This window comes from Heptranchias perlo, chromosome 20, assembly GCF_035084215.1.
Source record: "Heptranchias perlo isolate sHepPer1 chromosome 20, sHepPer1.hap1, whole genome shotgun sequence".
Lineage (NCBI taxonomy): Eukaryota > Metazoa > Chordata > Chondrichthyes > Hexanchiformes > Hexanchidae > Heptranchias > Heptranchias perlo.
The window spans coordinates 31,221,237-31,240,941 of NC_090344.1; the positions used below are offsets into that span (position 1 = coordinate 31,221,237).

Below are 19,705 nucleotides of genomic sequence, written 5' to 3' on the forward strand. Positions count from 1 at the left end.
TTAATTGACTTGTATACAAGGGAAGCTGTACTCTGAACAATGGTCAGAATAACCTCTTCACTGAACAAAGGAAACAGTTCACATTTATACAGTTTAATTAGTAATGCCCACCTGTCGTAGAATATGGGCGTACACGTACATTCTTTATTGGTTCAGGTAGTTGGTCAATCAAGTAGTGAGCCTGCCCCCTCTGGACATCCATAGCTCATTCCTGTTTTGGCACGTAGGCCTCGTAGGCCTGAGAACACTACCCTCAAATTCTAAAGCTGGTTATCAGTAGGGCTGAAGTCAGTCTCAAGGCCACATGGCCTCTCAAGAAACTGTATTCTCATTATATTTTATAGTCGGCAATACCCTTATCTGCTCGGTGGGGGGGGGGGGGCAGACAGTACCAAGGACCTGGACAGCCAACTTAATTATCAACATACCAAGGCTTAAACGTAATTACACAATTGTGTCTTTCTCTGTGTGTGTGCTGTAGCTACCCCATTATGGGAGGCAAAGAGTTAATATGGTCAACTATCCATCATGCATTTCTTCTTTACTATGGTCAAGTAACTTCATGCATTTCTACATTAACATGGTCAAGTATCTCTTTATGCATTTCTACATTAGGACTGGTTAGTGGTTAGGGCTGGTGGTTAGGATTGGGGTTAGTGACTGAGGCTGGTGGTTAGGATTGGGGCTAGTGTTTGGGATTGGGATTAGTGGTTGGGATTGGGGTTAGTGTTTGGGATTGGGGTTAGTGTTTGGGATTGGGATTAGTGGTTGGGATTGGGGTTAGTGTTTGGGATTGGGGTTAGTGTTTGGGATTGGGGTTAGTGTTTGGGATTGGGATTAGTGGTTGGGATTGGGGTTAGTGGTTGGGATTGGTTTTAGTGTTTGGGATTGGGGTTAGTGTTTGGGATTGGGGCTAGTGTTTGGGATTGGGATTAGCGGTTGGGATTGAGGTGAGCGTTTGGGATTGGGGTGAGTGTTTGGGATTGGGATTAGCGGTTGGGATTGGGGTTAGTGTTTGGGATTGAGATGAGTGTTTGGGATTGGGATTAGCAGTTGGGATTGGGGTGAGCGTTTGGGATTGGGATTAGCGGTTGGGATTGGGGTTAGTGTTTGGGATTGGAGTTAGTGTTTGGGGCTAGTGATTAGGATTGGGGTGAGTGTTTGGGATTGGGGTTAGTGTTTGGGATTGGGGTGAGTGTTTGGGATTGGGGTTAGAGTTTGGGATTGGGATTAGTGTTTGGGATTGGGATTAGCGGTTGGGATTGGGGTTAGTGTTTGGTTTTGGGGTTAGTGTTTGGGATTGGGATTAGCGGTTGGGATTGGGGTTAGTGTTTGGGATTGGGATTAGTGATTGGGATTGGCGGTTGGGATTGGGGTTAGTGTTTGGGAATGGGATTAGTGGTTGGGATTGGGGTGAGCGTTTGGGATTGGGGTTAGTGTTTGGGATTGGGATTAGTGGTTGGGATTGGGGTTAGCGGTTGGGATTGGGGTTAGCGTTTGGGATTGGGGTTAGTGTTTGGGATTGGTTTTAGTGTTTGGGATTGGGGTTAGTGTTTGGGATTGGGGTGAGTGTTTGGGATTGGGGTTAGTGTTTGGGATTGGGATTAGCGGTTGGGATTGGGGTTAGCGGTTGGGATTGGGGTGAGCGTTTGGGATTGGGGTTAGTGTTTGGGATTGTGTTTGAGATTGGGGTTACTGTTTGGGATTGGGGTTAGCGTTTGGGATTGGGATTAGCGGTTGGGATTGGGGTTAGCGTTTGGGATTGGGATTAGCGGTTGGGATTGGGGTTAGTGTTTGATTTTGGGGTTAGTGTTTGGGATTGGGATTAGCGGTTGGGATTGGGGTTAGTGTTTGGGATTGGGGTTAGTGTTTGGGATTGGGATTAGTGGTTGGGATTGGGGTTAGCGTTTGGGATTGGGATTAGCGGTTGGGATTGGGGTTAGTGTTTGATTTTGGGGTTAGTGTTTGGGATTGGGATTAGCGGTTGGGATTGGGGTTAGTGTTTGGGATTGGGGTTAGTGTTTGGGATTGGGATTAGTGGTTGGGATTGGGGTGAGTGTTTGGGATTAGTGTTTGGGATTGGGATTAGCGATTGGGATTGGGGTGAGCGTTTGGGATTGGGGTTAGTGTTTGGGATTGGGGTTAGTGTTTGGGATTGGGCTTAGTGTTTGGGATTGGGATTAGCGGTTGGGATTGAGGTGAGCGTTTGGGATTGGGGTGTGTGTTTGGGATTGGGATTAGCGGTTGGGATTGGGGTTAGTGTTTGGGATTGGGGTTAGTGTTTGGGATTGGGGTTAGTGTTTGGGATTGGGGTTAGAGTTTGGGATTAGGGTTAGCAGTTGGGATTGGGGTTAGCGTTTGGGATTGGAGTTAGAGTTTGGGATTGGGGTTAGTGTTTGGGATTGGGATTAGCGTTTGGGATTGGGGTTAGCGGTTGGGATTGGGGTTAGTGTTTGGGATTGGTTTTAGTGTTTGGGATTGGTGTTAGTGTTTGGGATTGGGGTTAGCGTTTGGGATTGGGGTGAGTGTTTGGGATTGGGGTTAGTGTTTGGGATTGGGGTTAGTGTTTGGGATTGGGATTAGTGGTTGGGATTGGGGTTAGTGGTTGGGATTGGTTTTAGTGTTTGGGATTGGGGTTAGTGTTTGGGATTGGGGTGAGTGTTTGGGATTGGTTTTCGTGTTTGGGATTGGGGTTAGTGTTTGGGATTGGGGTTAGCGTTTGGGATTGGGGTTAGCGGTTGGGATTGGGGTTAGTGTTCAGGATTGGGGTTAGTGGTTGGGAATAGAGATTAGGATTGGTGTAAGGGTTTGTGATTGGTGTTAGTTTTTGTAATTGGGGCTAGTGATTGGGATTGGGGTTAGAGGTTGGGATTAATGGTTGGGGTTGTGGTTAGTGGTTGGGTCTAGTGGTTAGGATTGAGGATAGTGGTTGGGGATAGTGGTTAGGATTGGGGATAGTGGTTGGGGATAGTGGTTAGGATTGAGGATAGTGGTTGGGGATAGTGGTTAGGATTGGGGATAGTGGTTGGGGATAGTGGTTAAGGGCTGGGGATAGTGGTTAGGATTGGCGATAGTGGTTGGGGATAGTGGTTAGGATTGAGGATAGTGGTTAGGATTGGGGATAGTGATTGGGGATAGTGGTTAGGATTGGGGATAGTGATTGGGGATAGTGGTTAGGATTGGGGATAGTGATTGGGGATAGTGGTTAGGATTGGGGATAGTGGTTGGGGATAGTGGTTAGGATTGGGGATAGTGGTTGGGGATAGTGGTTAGGATTGGGGATAGTGGTTAGGATTGGGGATAGTGATTGGGGATAGTGGTTAGGATTGGGGATAGTGATTGGGGATAGTGGTTAGGATTGGGGATAGTGATTGGGGATAGTGGTTAGGATTGGGGATAGTGGTTGGGGATAGTGGTTAGGATTGGGGATAGTGATTGGGGATAGTGGTTAGGATTGGGGATAGTGATTGGGGATAGTGGTTAGGATTGGGGATAGTGGTTGGGGATAGTGGTTAGGATTGGGGATAGTGATTGGGGATAGTGGTTAGGATTGGGGATAGTGATTAGGATTGGGGATAGTGGTTGGGGATAGTGGTTAGGATTGGGGATAGTGGTTAGGATTGGGGATAGTGGTTGGGGATAGTGGTTAGGATTGGGGATAGTGGTTAGGATTGGGGATAGTGATTGGGGATAGTGGTTAGGATTGGGGATAGTGGTTGGGGATAGTGGTTAGGATTGGGGATAGTGGTTAGGATTGGGGATAGTGGTTAGGATTGAGGATAGTGGTTAGGATTGAGGATAGTGGTTAGGATTGGGGATAGTGGTTAGGATTGAGGATAGTGGTTAGGATTGGGGATAGTGGTTGGGGATAGTGGTTAGGATTGAGGATAGTGGTTAGGATTGAGGATAGTGGTTAGGATTGGGGATAGTGGTTAGGATTGAGGATAGTGGTTAGGATTGGGGATAGTGGTTGGAGATAGTGGTTAGGATTGAGGATAGTGGTTAGGATTGAGGATAGTGGTTAGGATTGAGGATAGTGGTTAGGATTGGGGATAGTGGTTGGGGATAGTGGTTAGGATTGGGGATAGTGGTTGGGGATAGTGGTTAAGGGCTGGGATGTGTTCGAGACCACTATGGACCACACCATTGTCATGTTTTTTTAACTCACACAGACAAGTCACAAAAGAGCCTCCTGAATTGTTCATTCAAGGAACCATGGGGGAGAAATTGGATAAGGGTCCGTTTCGGGTGGGGGTAGCGGGATGCGCTAGTACCCCGTGCCCGATGGACCCTGTGTGGGCAGGATGAAAGTTTGGAGCCACCCGAGGACTTCCCTGCAAGCAGCCTTCTTTTCCAGGCCTTGCACGTGGAATCAATGCAATTCACACTTTCCACCACCAGAGGGAGCTCAATCTCTTAAAGGGAGGATGTTTCTTCGAAATCTCTTAAAGGTAGCTGGTACCTGTTATTTGCTGAAAATAACAGTCTACTGTCTGCACGGAGTCTGAATGGAGATCAGACATCGCACACGTAAAACACAGATGCAGGTCCCATCCCTATGTTTACACACTAATGAGTTATGTTAAAACATTGAATAAAGGTTGCGCATTATTAAATCCCACATCCTCCAATCTGCACACCAGACCTCACCAATCTGTCGATCTGAGTTGGTACCAGGCCTGCGGGAGTGCATGCACCAAGGTCCTCTGCTGATGCACTCGAGACCTTGGGTGCAAGAGGTGGACAGAAGAAGGGACATCCTATATCCACAGTGGGGGGAAGAGGCTCTCCAGACATAAACTCAAAAGGCAGTGGGAGGCAGCGGGGGACGAAGTCAATGCCAGGCGCACAGCATCATGAACATGGATGCAATGCAGGAAGAAGTTCAATGCTTTGACATGAGAGGTCAAGGTGAGTGAGGTCAACTGTCAAGTGGCGTCTCCTACCAACTGCACCACACACTACACCCACCATCACCCACATACCAACAAACTCTTTCCATCAGTACTCAACTCTTCCAATCAGAGGCTTCCTCTCACCCTTACACATTACCACTGTTTCAAGCCGCCCACCCATGACTCACAGGCCACACACACTGGCAGCTATTCAACCCTGACAGGCACATCATCCAGACACACGTCTCGCTTTCTTGCAGGAGAAGGTGGCGTATATCAAGAGGCAGCAAGTGGCAGTGGCATTTAGCCCCTCGAGCCTGTTCCACCATTCAGTGAGATCATGGTGGACCTGTGACCTAACTCCATACACCCGCCTTAGCCCCATATCCCTTAATACCCTTGGTTCACAGAAATCTATCAATCTCTGATTTAACATTCACAACTGAGCTAGCATCAACTGCCTTCTGCAGAAGAGCGTTCCAAAAATCTCCCACCCTTTGCGTGTAGAAGCATTTCCTAACTTCACTCCTGCACGTCCTAGCTCTAAATGTCCCTGCGTCCTAGTATTGAAGTCTAGGAGACCTCCAAAAACAGTTACAAATGTCTCGGCAGCCAAAAGCAATAATCCAGCCACGAACCTGTAAATCCTGCATGGTCCCTTTAAATAGCGCTGGTGGGGGGTCCTCCAGGCACTCTAAGACACATTCAGATGGTCGGGATTAAGACTGTGCGTTGAGTTGAGCGTTAAGTCCCAAAATGGTGTCTATCACTTTAAATCAGCGTTGCGCACTGATTGAAGCCATTTTCTCCCTACTTTACATGATTCCAGCGTTCGTTATCTGCGCCCGCGCTAACTCCGATACCAAGATGGCGTCTGGCGCACGTCACGCAGGAAACGTTCAATTTAGTGCCCATTCTTTCCCAAACCCAATTTCCTCCCGACCTTCGCATCTCTACATTTCTCAACAACAACAACAGCTTGCATTTATATAGCGCCTTTAACATAGTAAAGTGTCCCAAGGCACTGCACAGGAGCGACTGTAAAACAATATTTGTCACCAAGCCACATGAGGAGATATGAGGACAGGTGACCAAAAGCTTGGTCAAAGAGGTAGGTTTTAAGGAACATCTTAAAAGAGGGGAGGTGGAGGGGTCTAGGGAGGGAATTCCAGAGCTTAAGACCTCGGTAGCTGAAGGCACGGACGCCAATGGAGGAGCAATTAAAATCGGGGATGTGCAACAGGCCAGAATTGGAGGAGCGCAGAGATTGCGGAGGGTTGTAGGGCTGGAGGAGGTTACAGAGATAGGGAGGGGGCGAGGGCCATGGAGGGATTTGAAAACAAGGATAAGAATTTTAAAATTGAGGCGTTCCCGGACCGGGAGCCAATGTAGGTCAGCGAGCACAGGGGGTGATGGGTGAACTGGACTTGGTGCGAGTTAGGATACGGGGCAGCAGAGTTTTGGATGAGCTCAAGTTTATGGAGGGTAGAAGGTGAAAAGCCAGTCAGGAGAGTATTGGAATAGTCCAGTCTGGAGGTAACAAAGGCATGGATGAGGGTTTCAGCAGCAGATGAGCTGAGGCAGGGACCTCACTGAAAAAGACATCAGGCACATTAGACTTTGGGATTTTATTCAAGAACAGGTGGATCCAGGCATTGTGCTGGACGCTGTCTGCAAAGGAATTCTCACAATAACATGTCACCTGACCCCACCAGTTGCCATTTAATTCCATCTTCATATCTTACATGGAATTACATAGAATGTACAGCACAGTAACAGGCCATTCGGCCCAACAGGACCGTGCTGGTGTTTATGCTCCCTCCTTCCCTACTTCATCTATTCCTTTCTCCCTCATGTGTTTATCGAGCTTCCCCTAAAATGCATCTCTGCTATTTGTCTCAACTACTCCTTGTGGTAGCAAGTTCCACATTCCAACCACTCTCTCTGTAAAGAAGTTTCTCCTGAATTCCCTATTGGATTTATTACTGACTATCTTATGTTTATGGCCCTTAGATCTGTTCTCCCCCGTAACTGGAAACATCTTCTCTACGTCTACCCTATCAAACCCTTTCATAATTTTAAAGATCTCTATCAGGTCACATCTCAGCCTTCTCTTTTCTGGAGAAAAGAGCCCCAGCCTATTCAATCTTTCCTGATCGGTATAACCTCTCAGTTCTGGTATCATTTTAGTAAATCCTTTTTGCACCTTCTCCAGTGCCTCTAAATCCTTTTTATAACATGGGGACCAGAACTGTGCACTCCAAGTGTGGTCTAACCAAGGTTCTATGCAAGTTCAACATCTCTGGAAAAGCACGGGTTAATCAAGGACAGTCAGCATCTATTTATTAAGGGAAGGTCGTGTCTGACTAACTTGATTGAATTTTTTGAGGTGGTAACAAGGAGGGTCAATGAGGGTAATGCGTTTGATGTAGTGTATGTGGATTTTAGCAAGGCTTTGACAAGGTCCCACATGGCAGACTGATCAAAAAAGTAAAAGCCCATGGGATCCAAGGGAATGTGCAAGTTGGATCCAAAATTGGCTCAGTGGCAGGAAGCAAAGGGTAATGGTCGACAGGTGATTTTGCAACTGGAAGGCTGTTTCTAGTGGAGTCCTGCAAGGCTCAGTACTAGGTCCCTTGCTTTTTGTGGTATATATTAATGATTTGGACTTGAATGTGGGGGGCTTGATCAAGAAGTTTGCAGATGATACAAAAATTGGCCGTTTGGTTGATAGTGAGGAGGAAAGCTGTAGACTGTAGGAAGATATCAATGGACTGGTCAGGTGGGCAGAAAAGTGGCAAATGGAATTCAATCCAGAGAAGTGTGAGGTAATGCATTTGGGGAGGGCAAACAAGACAAGGGAGTACACAATAAATGGGAGGAGACTGAGAGGTGTAGAGGAACAGAGGGACCTTGGAGTGCATGTCCACAGATCCCTGAAGGTAGCAGGACAGGTAGATAAGATGGTTAAAAAGGCATACAGGATACTTTCCTTTATTAGCCGAGGCATAGAATATAAGAGCAGGGAGGTTATTCTGGAACTGTATAAAACATTGGTTAGGCCACAGCTTGAGTACTGTGTACAGTTCTGGTCACTGCATTACAGGAAAGATGTGATTGCACTAGAGAGGGTACAGAGGAGATTACGAGAATGTTGCCAGGGCTGGAGAATTTTAGCTATGAGAAAAGATTGGATAAGCTGGGGTTGTTTTCTTTGGAACAAATGAGGCTGAGACCATAAGATGATAACCATAAGAGATAGGAGCAGGAGTAGGCCATTTGGCCCCTCAAGCCTGCTCCGCCATTTAATGAGATCATGGCTTATCTGATTTTTATCTCAACTCCACTTTCCCGCCCTTTCCCCATATCCTTTGACTCCCTCGCTGATCAAAAATTTGTCCAACTCAGCCTTGAATGTATTCAATGACTCGGCCTTCACAGCTTTTTGGGGTAAAGAATTCCAAAGATTCACGACCCTCTGGGAGAAGAAATTCCTCCTCATTTCCGTCTGAAACGGGCGACCCCTTATTCTGAGATGATGCCCCTAGTTTTAGATTCCCCCATGAGGGGTAACATCCTCTCAGCATCGACCCTATCGAGTCCCCTCAGAATCTTGTATGTTTCAATAAGATCTTCTCTCATTCTTCTAAACTCCAATGAGTATAGACCCAACCTGTTCAATCTTTCCTCATAAGACAACCCTTCCATACCCAGAATCAACTGAGTGAACCTTTTCTGAACTGCCTCCAATGCAAGTATGTCCTTCCTTAAATAAGGTCACCAGAACTGTATGCAGTACTCCAGGTGTGGTCTCACCAGCACCCTGTACAGTTGTAGCATGACTTCCCTGCTTTTATACTCCATCCCCCTAGAAATAAAGGCCAATATTCCGTTTGCCTTCCGGATTACCTGCTGCACCTGTATGTTGACTTTTTATGTTTCATGAATGAGGGGAGATTTAATTGAGGTACATAAAATCATGACAGGACTAGATAGGATTAGACGGAAGCTGAGGAGAATTTTTTTCACCCAGAGAGTGGTGGGGGTCTGGAATTCACTGACTGAAAGAGGCAGAAACCCTCGTCACATTTAAAAAGTACTTGGATAAGCACTTGAAGTGCCATGACCTACAGGGTTATGGACCACGTGTTGGAAAGTGGGATTAAGCTAAATAGCTCTTTCTCGGTCAGCACGGACACAATGGGCTGAATGGCCTCCTTCTGTGCTGTAACTTTCTATAATTCTATGATTCTAACATAACTTCTCTGCTTTTCAATTCTATCCCTCTAGAAATGAACCTTTGCTTGGTTTGCTTTTTTATAGCCTTATTAACCTGTGTTGCTACTTTTGGTTATTTGTGTATCTGTACCCCCAGATCCCTCTGCTCCTCTATCCCATTTTGGACTCTTATTATCCAAGCAGTATGTGGCCTCCATAATCTTCCGACCAAAATATTTATATTGAAATTCATTCTGCTACTTATCCCCTGACTCCACCTGCTCTCACCCGAGTCATGTGTCTACTCTGGGTAAACTCCTGAATTTCCTATTGGATTTATCAGTGACTATCTTATATTTATGGCCCCTTATTTAAAATCCAAAATATATTACATCTACCACATTACCCTTGTCTACTCTTTCTGTTACTTCGTCAAAGAATTCAATAAGGTTGGTCGAGCATGACTTTCCCTCTTGAAATCCGTGCTGATTATTCTTTATTATTTTATCAGTTTCTAGATCTTTTTAATTACATCTTTGAATAAGGATTCCATTATCTTTCCTACCATTGTGTTAAGCGAATTGGTCCATAGCTCCCCAGACTTGTTCGATTGCCCTTTTAAAATATAGGAATCACATTAGCTGTCCACCAGTCCTCTGGCACTATTCCCTTTTCGAACAAATGTTTACATATGTGCAATAATCATAGAATCATAGAATCATAGAAGTTTACAACATGGAAACAGGCCCTTCGGCCCAACATGTCCATGTCGCCCAGTTTATACCACTAAGCTAGTCCCAATTGCCTGCACTTGGCCCATATCCCTCTATACCCATCTTACCCATGTAACTGTCCAAATGCTTTTTAAAAGACAAAATTGTACCCGCCTCTAATACTGCCTCTGGCAGCTCGTTCCAGACACTCACCACCCTTTGAGTGAAAAAATTGCCCCTCTGGACCCTTTTGTATCTCTCCCCTCTCACCTTAAATCTATGCCCCCTCGTTATAGACTCCCCTACCTTTGGGAAAAGATTTTGACTATCTACCTTATCTATGCCCCTCATTATTTTATAGACTTCTATAAGATCACCCCTAAACCTCCTACTCTCCAGGGAAAAAAGTCTCAGTCTATCCAACCTCTCCCTATAAGTCAAACCATCAAGTCCCGGTAGCATCCTAGTAAATCTTTTCTGCACTCTTTCTAGTTTAATAATATCCTTTCTGTAATAGGGTGACCAGAATACCTCTGCTTTCTCTCCCCTAACGTCTTTTAATATTCGCAGATGCAATCCATCCGGACCAGGGGTTTGATCCTCTCTATGTGTGATTAGTTTATCAATTATATCCCTCTTTCTATCTTTTTGTTTATTCGTTCATGGGATGTGGGCGTCGCTGGCGAGGCCGGCATTTATTGCCCATCCCTAATTGCCCCTTGAGAAGGTGGTGGTGAGCCGCCTTCTTGAACCGCTGCAGTCCGTGTGGTGACGGTTCTCCCACAGTGCTGTTAGGAAGGGAGTTCCAGGATTTTGACCCAGCGACAATGAAGGAACGGCCGATATATTTCCAAGTCGGGATGGTGTGTGACTTGGAGGGGAACGTGCAGGTGGTGTTGTTCCCATGTGCCTGCTGCTCTTGTCCTTCTAGGTGGTAGAGGTCGCGGGTTTGGGAGGTGCTGTCGAAGAAGCCTTGGCGAGTTGCTGCAGTGCATCCTGTGGATGGTACACACTGCAGCCACAGTGCGCCGGTGGTGAAGGGAGTGAATGTTTAGGGTGGTGGATGGGGTGCCAATCAAACGGGCTGCTTTATCTTGGATGGTGTCGAGCTTCTTGAGTGTTGTGGGGCTGCACTCATCCAGGCAAGTGGAGAGTATTCCATCACACTCCTGACTTGTGCCTTGTGGATGGTGGAAAGGATTTGGGGAGTCGGGAGGTGAGTCACTCGCCGCAGAATACCCAGCCTCTGACCTGCTCTCGTAGCCACAGTATTTATATGGCTGGTCCAGTTAAGTTTCTGGTCAATGGTGACCCCGAGGATGTTGATGGCGGGGGATTCGGCGATGGTAATGCTGTTGAATGTCAAGGGGAGGTGGTTAGACTCTCTCTTGTTGGAGATGGTCATTGCCTGGCACTTGTCTGGCGTGAATCTTACTTGCCACTTATGTCTTTATTTTTTTTTTAACTCTTTTTCTAATATCATAAGCACCGTGTCTCACTGGTAAATACTGAGGCAAAGTAATTCTTTAATATTTCTGCCATTTCGCTGTCATTACCTGTGAGTTTATTATATTTATCCCTTAATGGCCCTATCCCGATGCAAATCCAAATTTTTCTTTTGTTCTTCTTTTGTATTCCTTGATGATTTAATCTTAGTTTCTCCTTGCTGTCTTAATTGTTCTTTTTACTTCTTTCCTAACCTTTTTGTATTCCCTTTTGTCATCCTCTTCCTTGTTGTCTATGTACTTAGTGTACTTAATTTATTCATCCATGATATATCATTACTGGCTAGTTTGTTCTTGCTTTTTAGTGGGATATAGTTCTCCTGGACTCTATCGATCACCGTTTTAAATGTTCTATTTCTTTGTTTGTCAGTAATTTTTTCCCGTTTATTTTCCCTGGTTCCATTCTCATCCCCTTAAAATCAGCTTTTTTTCCAATTTATTACTTTGGTCTTTGTCTTACTGGTGTCCTTCTCAATCTTTATCTTATTAGGTTGTGATCGCTATTGCCTAGATGTTCCCCTATGCTTACTGCTCTTATCTGTGCTGGCTCATTTCCCATTACTAGATCCAGCAGTGCTTCCTCTCTTGTTGGGCTTTTATCACACTGGGTAAGAAAGTTTTGCACACATTGTAAAAACTCCATTCCCTGCACCCCTTTATCTGCCTCTTCTTGCCAGTTTATTTGAGGATAGTTAAAATCTCCCATGATTATTATTCTATTTCACATACTTGCTCACATAGAAGCATAGAAAATAGGAGCAGGAGTAGGCCATTCAGCCCTTCGAGCCTGCTCCGCCATTCTATAGTATCATGGCTGATCCTCTATCTCAATACCATATTCCTGCTCTCTCCCCATACCCCTTGATGCCTTTTGTGTCTAGAAATCTATCTATCTCCTTCTTAAATATATTCAGTGACTTGGCCTCCACAGCCTTCTGTGGTAGAGAATTCCACAGGTTCACCACCCTCTGAGTGAAGAAATTTCTCCTCATCTCAGTCCTAAATGTCCTACCCTGTATCCTGAGACTGTGACCCCTCGTTCTGGAACCCCCCAGCCAGAGGAAACATCCTCCCTGCATCCAGTCTGTCTAGCCCTGTCAAAATGTTATATATTTCAATGAGATCCCCTCTCATTCTTCTAAACTCGAGTGAATGCAGGCCGAGTTGACCAAATCTCTCCTCTTAGGACAGTCCTGCCATCCCAGGAATCAGTCTGGTGAACCTTTGCTGCACTCCCTCTATGGCAAGTATATCCTTCCTCAGATAAGGAGACCAAAACTGCACACAATACTCCAGGTGTGGTCTCACCAAGGCCCTGTACAACTGCAGTAAGACATCCTTGCTCTTGTACTCAAATCCATATTACTTACAGAATTCTTCCTCCACCTCCTTTCCACTATTAGGTGGTCTGTAGTATACCCCGATTAGTGAGATCGATCCCTTCTTATCTTTTATTTCAATACATATAGATTCTGTTTCTATCCTTCTGTTAGTTATATCCCTTTTGCCGACTGTCATTATGTTATCTCGAATTAGAACAGCTACTCCACTCCCCTTTCTCTTTCCCTATCCTTTCTGATTACCTGCAATATTTAGTTGCCAATCCTGCTCTTTATGTAGCGATGTTTCAGTTATTCCTATTACATCTGGTTCCTTGCTACAGATTATTACCTCCAGTTCCCCTGTTTTATTTTGGAGTAGAGGCAGTTTAAATCATCTTTACTAGGTGTTCTTTTACTTTATTTTTTACCAGTCCTTTTATACTTGTGTTTTATAACTGTATCTGTTCCTTGACTGTTGATGTTATCTTTACTTATTATTGGTTTGACATTTACACTCATCTCCTGTCTCTTTTATCTTTGAGCTTTTGTTATTGCTATCAGATCCCTCCGCCCATTCTGTTTTAAACCCTTACACACTGCCCTATTTTATCCTCTCTGCTTGGACTCTCGTCCCATTCCGGTTCAGGTGGAGCCTATCCCAGGGGTACAGCTCCTTCCTGGCCCAGCACTGGTGCCAGTTTGACATCCAACTTCATTGCAGGCTCTATTTTTTGCTCCCTTTCTCTCCTGAAGATGCTGTGTGATGATAGGGTTCGGTCCCAGTTACACAGGAAAAGGATACAGGCCTGCTACACAGGAAGAGGAGGAGGCCATTCAGCCCCTCGAGCCTGTTACACAGGAAGAGGAGGAGGCCATTCAGCCCCTCGAGCCTGTTACACAGGAAGAGGAGGAGGCCATTCAGCCCCTCGAGCCTGTTACACAGGAAGAGGAGGAGGCCATTCAGCCCCTCGAGCCTGTTACACAGGAAGAGGAGGAGGCCATTCAGCCCCTCGAGCCTGTTACACAGGAAGAGGAGGAGGCCATTCAGCCCCTCGAGCCTGTTACACAGGAACAGGAGGAGGCCATTCAGCCCCTCGAGCTTATTACACTGGAACAGGAGGAGGCCATTCAGCCCCTCGAGCCTGTTACACAGGAACAGGAGGAGGCCATTCAGCCCCTCGAGCCTGTTACACAGGAACAGGAGGAGGCCATTCAGCCCCTCGAGCTTATTACACTGGAACAGGAGGAGGCCATTCAGCCCCTCGAGCCTGTTACACAGGAACAGGAGGAGGCCATTCAGCCCCTCGAGCTTATTACACTGGAACAGGAGGAGGCCATTCAGCCCCTCGAGCCTGTTACACAGGAACAGGAGGAGGCCATTCAGCCCCTCGAGCCTGTTACACAGGAACAGGAGGAGACCATTCAGCCCCTCGAGCTTATTACACTGGAACAGGAGGAGGCCATTCAGCCCCTCGAGCTTATTACACTGGAACAGGAGGAGGCCATTCAGCCCCTCGAGCCTGTTACACAGGAACAGGAGGAGGCCATTCAGCCCCTCGAGCCTGTTACACAGGAACAGGAGGAGACCATTCAGCCCCTCGAGCTTATTACACTGGAACAGGAGGAGGCCATTCAGCCCCTCGAGCCTGTTACACAGGAACAGGAGGAGGCCATTCAGCCCCTCTTGCTTGTTACACAGGAACAGGAGGAGGCCATTCAGCCCCTCAAGCCTGCTACACAGGAACAGGAGGAGGCCATTCAGCCCCTCGAGCTTATCACACAGGAACAGGAGGAGGCTATTCATTGCCTCGAGCCTGTTACACAGGAACAGGAGGAGGCCATTCAGCCCCTCGAGCCTGTTACACAGGAACATGAGGAGGCCATTCAGCCCCTCGAGCCGGTCCTGCCACTCTATTAGATCCTAGCCAATCCACACCTCAAATTAATCGACCCGCTCCATATCCCTCGACACCCATACCTAATAAAAGGGTAGATTTAATTACTTACTACTTTGTACTGGAAACAGAATCTGACCCTAACCCTAACCCTATTCTGGAACTAGAAACCAGGGACACAGACAAACTAAGTGAGTGGGCAAAACTGTGGCAAATGGTGTTTAATGTGGGCAAGTGTGAGTTCTTCCACTTTGGATCAGAAAAAGACAAATCAGAATATTTTCTTAATGGGAAGAGTCTGGGATCTGAGGATGAGCAGAGATTTAGGGGTCCAAGTATAAAAATCTCTACAATCTCGTGGACAGCGACAGAAGGTAATCAAAAAGCCTAACCTAATGTTGGCCTGAAGTGTGAGGTAATGCATTTGGGGAGGACAAACAAGGCAAGGGAGGATCCTGAGAGGTGTAGAGGAACAGAGGGACCTTGGAGAGCATGTCCACAGATCCCTGAAGGTAGCAGGACAGGGAGATAAGGTGGTTAAAAAGGCATACGGGATACTTTCCTTTATTAGCCGAGGCATAGAATATAAGAGCAGGGAGGTTATGCTAGAACTGTATAAAACACTAGTTAGGCCACAGCTTGAGTACTGCGTACAGTTCTGGTCACCACATTACAGGAAAGATGTGATTGCACGAGAGAGATTACAGAGGAGATTTACGAGGATGTTGCCAGGGCTGGAGAATTTTAGCCATGAGGAAAGATTGGATAGGCCGGGGTTGTTTGTGCAAGGCAGGTTGAGAAAGCGGTTCAAAAAGCATACAGGATTCTGGGCTTTATAAATGGAGGCATAGAGTACAAAAGCAAGGAAGTCATGATGAACCTTTATAAAACACTGGTTCGACCACAACTGGAGTATTGTGTCCAGTTCTGGGCACCGCACTTTAGGAAGGATGTGAAGGCCTTGGAATGACTATCTGCGCGGTGGCCTCCAGAGGGTCCAAGAGCAGGAAGGCCCCGCCCACCGTGAGCCTCTTACTGATGGCCAGGGACACCGCCTGCTCCGACCCCAGGAAGAACACAGCCTTCCCGTACACATTTGAGGCCGCCACCACGGCTGAGAGGCCAACAACCTCGGCCAAGCCTTTATGGTCATACTGGGGTGAGTGTAGCTCTTTTTTTATTATTCGTTCATGGGATGTGGGCGTCGCTGGCGAGGCCGGCATTTATTGCCCATCCCTAATTGCCCCTTGAGAAGGTGGTGGTGAGCCGCCTTCTTGAACCGCTGCAGTCCGTGTGGTGACGGTTCTCCCACAGTGCTGTTAGGAAGGGAGTTCCAGGATTTTGACCCAGTGACGATGAAGGAACGGCCGATATATTTCCAAGTCGGGATGGTGTGTGACTTGGAGGGGAACGTGCAGGTGGTGTCGTTCCCATGTGCCTGCTGCTCTTGTCCTTCGAGGTGGTAGAGGTCGCGGGTTTGGGAGGTGCTGTCGAAGAAGCCTTGGCGAGTTGCTGCAGTGCATCCTGTGGATGGTACACACTGCAGCCACTGTGCGCCGGTGGTGAAGGGAGTGAATGTTTAGGGTGGTGGATGGGGTGCCAATCAAGCGGGCTGCTTTGTCCTGGATGGCGTCGAGCTTCTTGAGTGTTGTTGGAGCTGCACTCATCCAGGCAAGGGGAGAGTATTCCATCACACTCCTGACTTGTGCCTTGTAGATGGTGGAAAGGCTTTGGGGAGTCAGGAGGTGAGTCACTCGCCGCAGAATACCCAGCCTCTGACCTGCTCTTGTAGCCACAGTATTTAGGTGGCTGGTCCAGTTAAGTTTCTGGTCAATGGTGACCCCCAGGATGTTGATGGTGGGGGATTCGGCGATGGTAATGCCGTTGAATGTCAAGGGGAGGTGGTTAGACTTTCTCTTGTTGGAGATGGTCATTGCCTGGCACTTGTCTGGTGCGAATGTTACTTGCCACTTATCAGCCCAAGCCTGGATGTTGTCCAGGTCTTGCTGCATGCAGGCTCGGACTGCTTCATTATCTGAGGGGTTGCAAATGGAACTGAACACTGTGCAATCATCAGCGAACATCCCCATTTCTGACCTTATGATGGAGAGAAGGTCATTGATGAAGCAGCTGAAGATGGTTGGGCCTAGGACACTGCCCTGAGGAACTCCTGCAGCAATGTCCTGGGGCTGAGATGATTGGCATCCAACAACCACTACCATCTTCCTTTGCGCTAGGTATGACTCCAGCCACTGGAGAGTTTCCCCCCTGATTCCCATTGACTTCAATTTTACTCAGGCTCCTTGGTGCCACACTCGGTCAAATGCTGCCTTGATCTCAAGGGCAGTCACTCTCACCTCACCTCTGGAATTCAGCTCTTTTGTCCATATTTGGACCAAGGCTGTAATGAGATCTGGAGCCGAGTGGTCCTGGCGGAACCCAAACTGAGCATCGGTGAGCAGGTTATTGGTGAGTAAGTGCCGCTTGATAGCACTGTCGACGACACCTTCCGTCACTTTACTCCGTGCTTCTTGGTAATCAGCCGGAAAGGTGTCAGGGCTGTAGGAGCAGCAGCGGAGGCCACACCCACATCCTGTCGGGACCTGGCAGCGGCGAAGTTGGAGTCGCCATGTTGTTTTTATTTGGTGACACACTCACCGCAAATCTCAGGCCTGACTGTAAAATGGCCTTCGGTAAAGTTTGTGGAGGGTTTTAATCAATCTCTCCTTCCTTCTGATGGTTTCCTTTTCTCATTCCTCTTCCATGATGTTAAGTCGAAAGCCAAATTCCTTGTCTTGTCTTTACCCCTTCATCCAGGTCCACAGCTCACTCGGCAACACTAGACCCAACAGCACAGCAGTTTCCTGTTCCTTGTGGTCCACACTTCCCTGTGTTCTTTCCTCCTCAAAATCCATCTGCACCAGACACTCACAGATAGTCTCTTCGGGCCTTCTTCCTCAACTCACACCCTGGGAATTGTTAAAGGCAATTAATGTCATCGATCATCCATTGTCCTTTTTAATAAGGTTGGTTCCGTGAAGTTGCATCCCTATGGTTTACCTATCGCCTCTCACTCTGTTACATTATGTGGAGATGCCGGTGATGGACTGGGGTGGACAAATGTAAGGAATCTTACAACACCAGGTTATAGTCCAACAGTTTTATTTGAAAATCACAAGCTTTCGGAGCTTACCTCCTTCGTCAGGTGAGTGAGTGAAAGGTTCTAAAAACGCATAGCATATATTAGGCTGGGAGACAATCACACCAATCAAAGGTGTCATTGGTGTTCAGACAGGTTAGCCACGGAAAACATTACATCCCAGTATACTGAATACACAATGGGTCAGATTACAAAGACAGAGAGAGAGACCTGAAAGGCAGAGAGAGGGAGAGAATGTCCAGTTGTATTAAAAACAGATAACTTTTTTTTTCCACTGGTGGGGTTACGTGTAGTGTGACATGAACCCAAGATCCCGGTTGAGGCCGTCCTCATGGGTGCGGAACTTGGCTGCCTTCGAGACACATGACAACGCAAAATCGTCGAGCAGAAATTGAGAGCCAAGTTCCGCACCCATGAGGACGGCCTCAACCGGGATCTTGGGTTCATGTCACGCTACACGTAACCCCACCAGCGGGGGGAAAAAAAGTTATCTGTTTTTAATACAACTGGACATTCTCTCTCTCTCTCTCTCTGCCTTTTGGGTCTCTTTCTCTCTCTGTCTGTGTAATCTGACCCATTGTGTATTCAGTATACTGGGATGTACTGTTTTCCGTGGCGAACCTGTCTGAACACCAACGACACCTTTGATTGCTGTGACCGTCTCCCAGCCTAATATACGCTATGCGATTTTAGAACTCCTCACTCACCTGACGAAGGAGGTAAGCTCCAAAAGCTTGTGATTTTCAAATAAAACTGTTGGACTGTAACCTGGTGTTTTAAGATTCCTTATATCTGTTACATTAGATAGAGAAGATTTTAGGGTCAATCAACATGCATTCAAAGAAAGGTCATGTCTTACAAAGATGATTGGATTGTTTGAAGAATTAGATGAGGAAGCCCAGTAGACATTGTCTACTTAGACTTCCAAAAAGATTTTGACAAGGTAGTACAAAAGAGGCTTTGCTACAAGATTGAAGTCTTCTTAGTGGTTATATAATGAGCTGGATTGAGAACTGGCTGGAAGGATGTATGTGGCCAGTAGTAATGGATCGATTTGTGTTTGTTTGGAGAGCGGTCACCAGTGGCGACCTGCAGCGATCGGTCTAAGGGACCATTGCTCTTTACTATTTTTATCAATGATCTAGATGTAGGCGTTGGGGGCACGATTCTACAGATGATACCAAGATCTGCGCGAGTGTCAGGACTGTAGACGATGCTCGATTGCTTCAGGCAGATCTTGATGTGTTGGGGGATTGGGCTCGTGACTGACAAATGATGTTTATTTTCGAGAAGTGCAGTGTTATGCATGTGGGCAGGGTGAATGCTCGAAACACACACCCATCAGGATAAAGCATTAAAGCAGGTGGAGAAAGAGAGAGATCTGGGCCTTCTAGTGCATAGATCTCTAAAGGTTCATGAGCAATGTTGTGAAGCAATAGCTGAAGCAAATATGGTGTTGGGGTCCATATATAGTACCTAGAGACTTAGGAACATAGGAACAGGAGTAGGCCAGTCAGCCCCCCGAGCCTGTTCCACCATTCAAATAGATCAAGGTTGACCTGTATCTTAACTCCATCTACTTGCCTTGGTTCCTTTACAACTCTTACCTAACAAAAATCTCAGTTTTGAATTTTCCAATTGACCCCCAGCCTCGACAGCTTTTTGGGGGAGAGAGTTCCAGATTTCCACTCCCCTTTGTGTGAAGAAGTGCTTCCTGACATCACCCCTGAACGGCCTAGCTCTAATTTTAAGGGTATGCCCCCTTGTTCTGGACTCCCCCCACCAGAGGAAATAGTTTCTCTCTATCGACCCTATCAAACCCTTCAATCATTTTAAACACCTCAATTAGATCACCCCTTAATCTTCTACACTCAGGGGAATACAAGCCTAGTCTCTGCAACCTGGCCTCGTAATTTAACCCTTTCAGCCCCGGTATCATTCTGGTGAATCTGTGCTCCACCTCCTCCAAGGCCAATATATCCTTCCTGAGGTGCGGT

At 46.8% G+C, this 19,705-nt stretch overlaps 1 protein-coding gene across 1 annotated transcript in view; it reads left to right on the top strand.

The window, feature by feature from the left end:
* The first annotated feature begins 15,514 nt into the window (after positions 1-15,514).
* LOC137336015 (tachykinin-like peptides receptor 86C) overlaps positions 15,515-19,705 on the top strand; it is a 33,680-nt gene continuing 29,489 nt past the window's right edge. The window contains exon 1 of the mRNA XM_068001519.1: positions 15,515-15,707. Coding sequence (XP_067857620.1) covers positions 15,515-15,707 — 193 coding nt within the window. The remainder of the gene's footprint in view (positions 15,708-19,705) is intronic.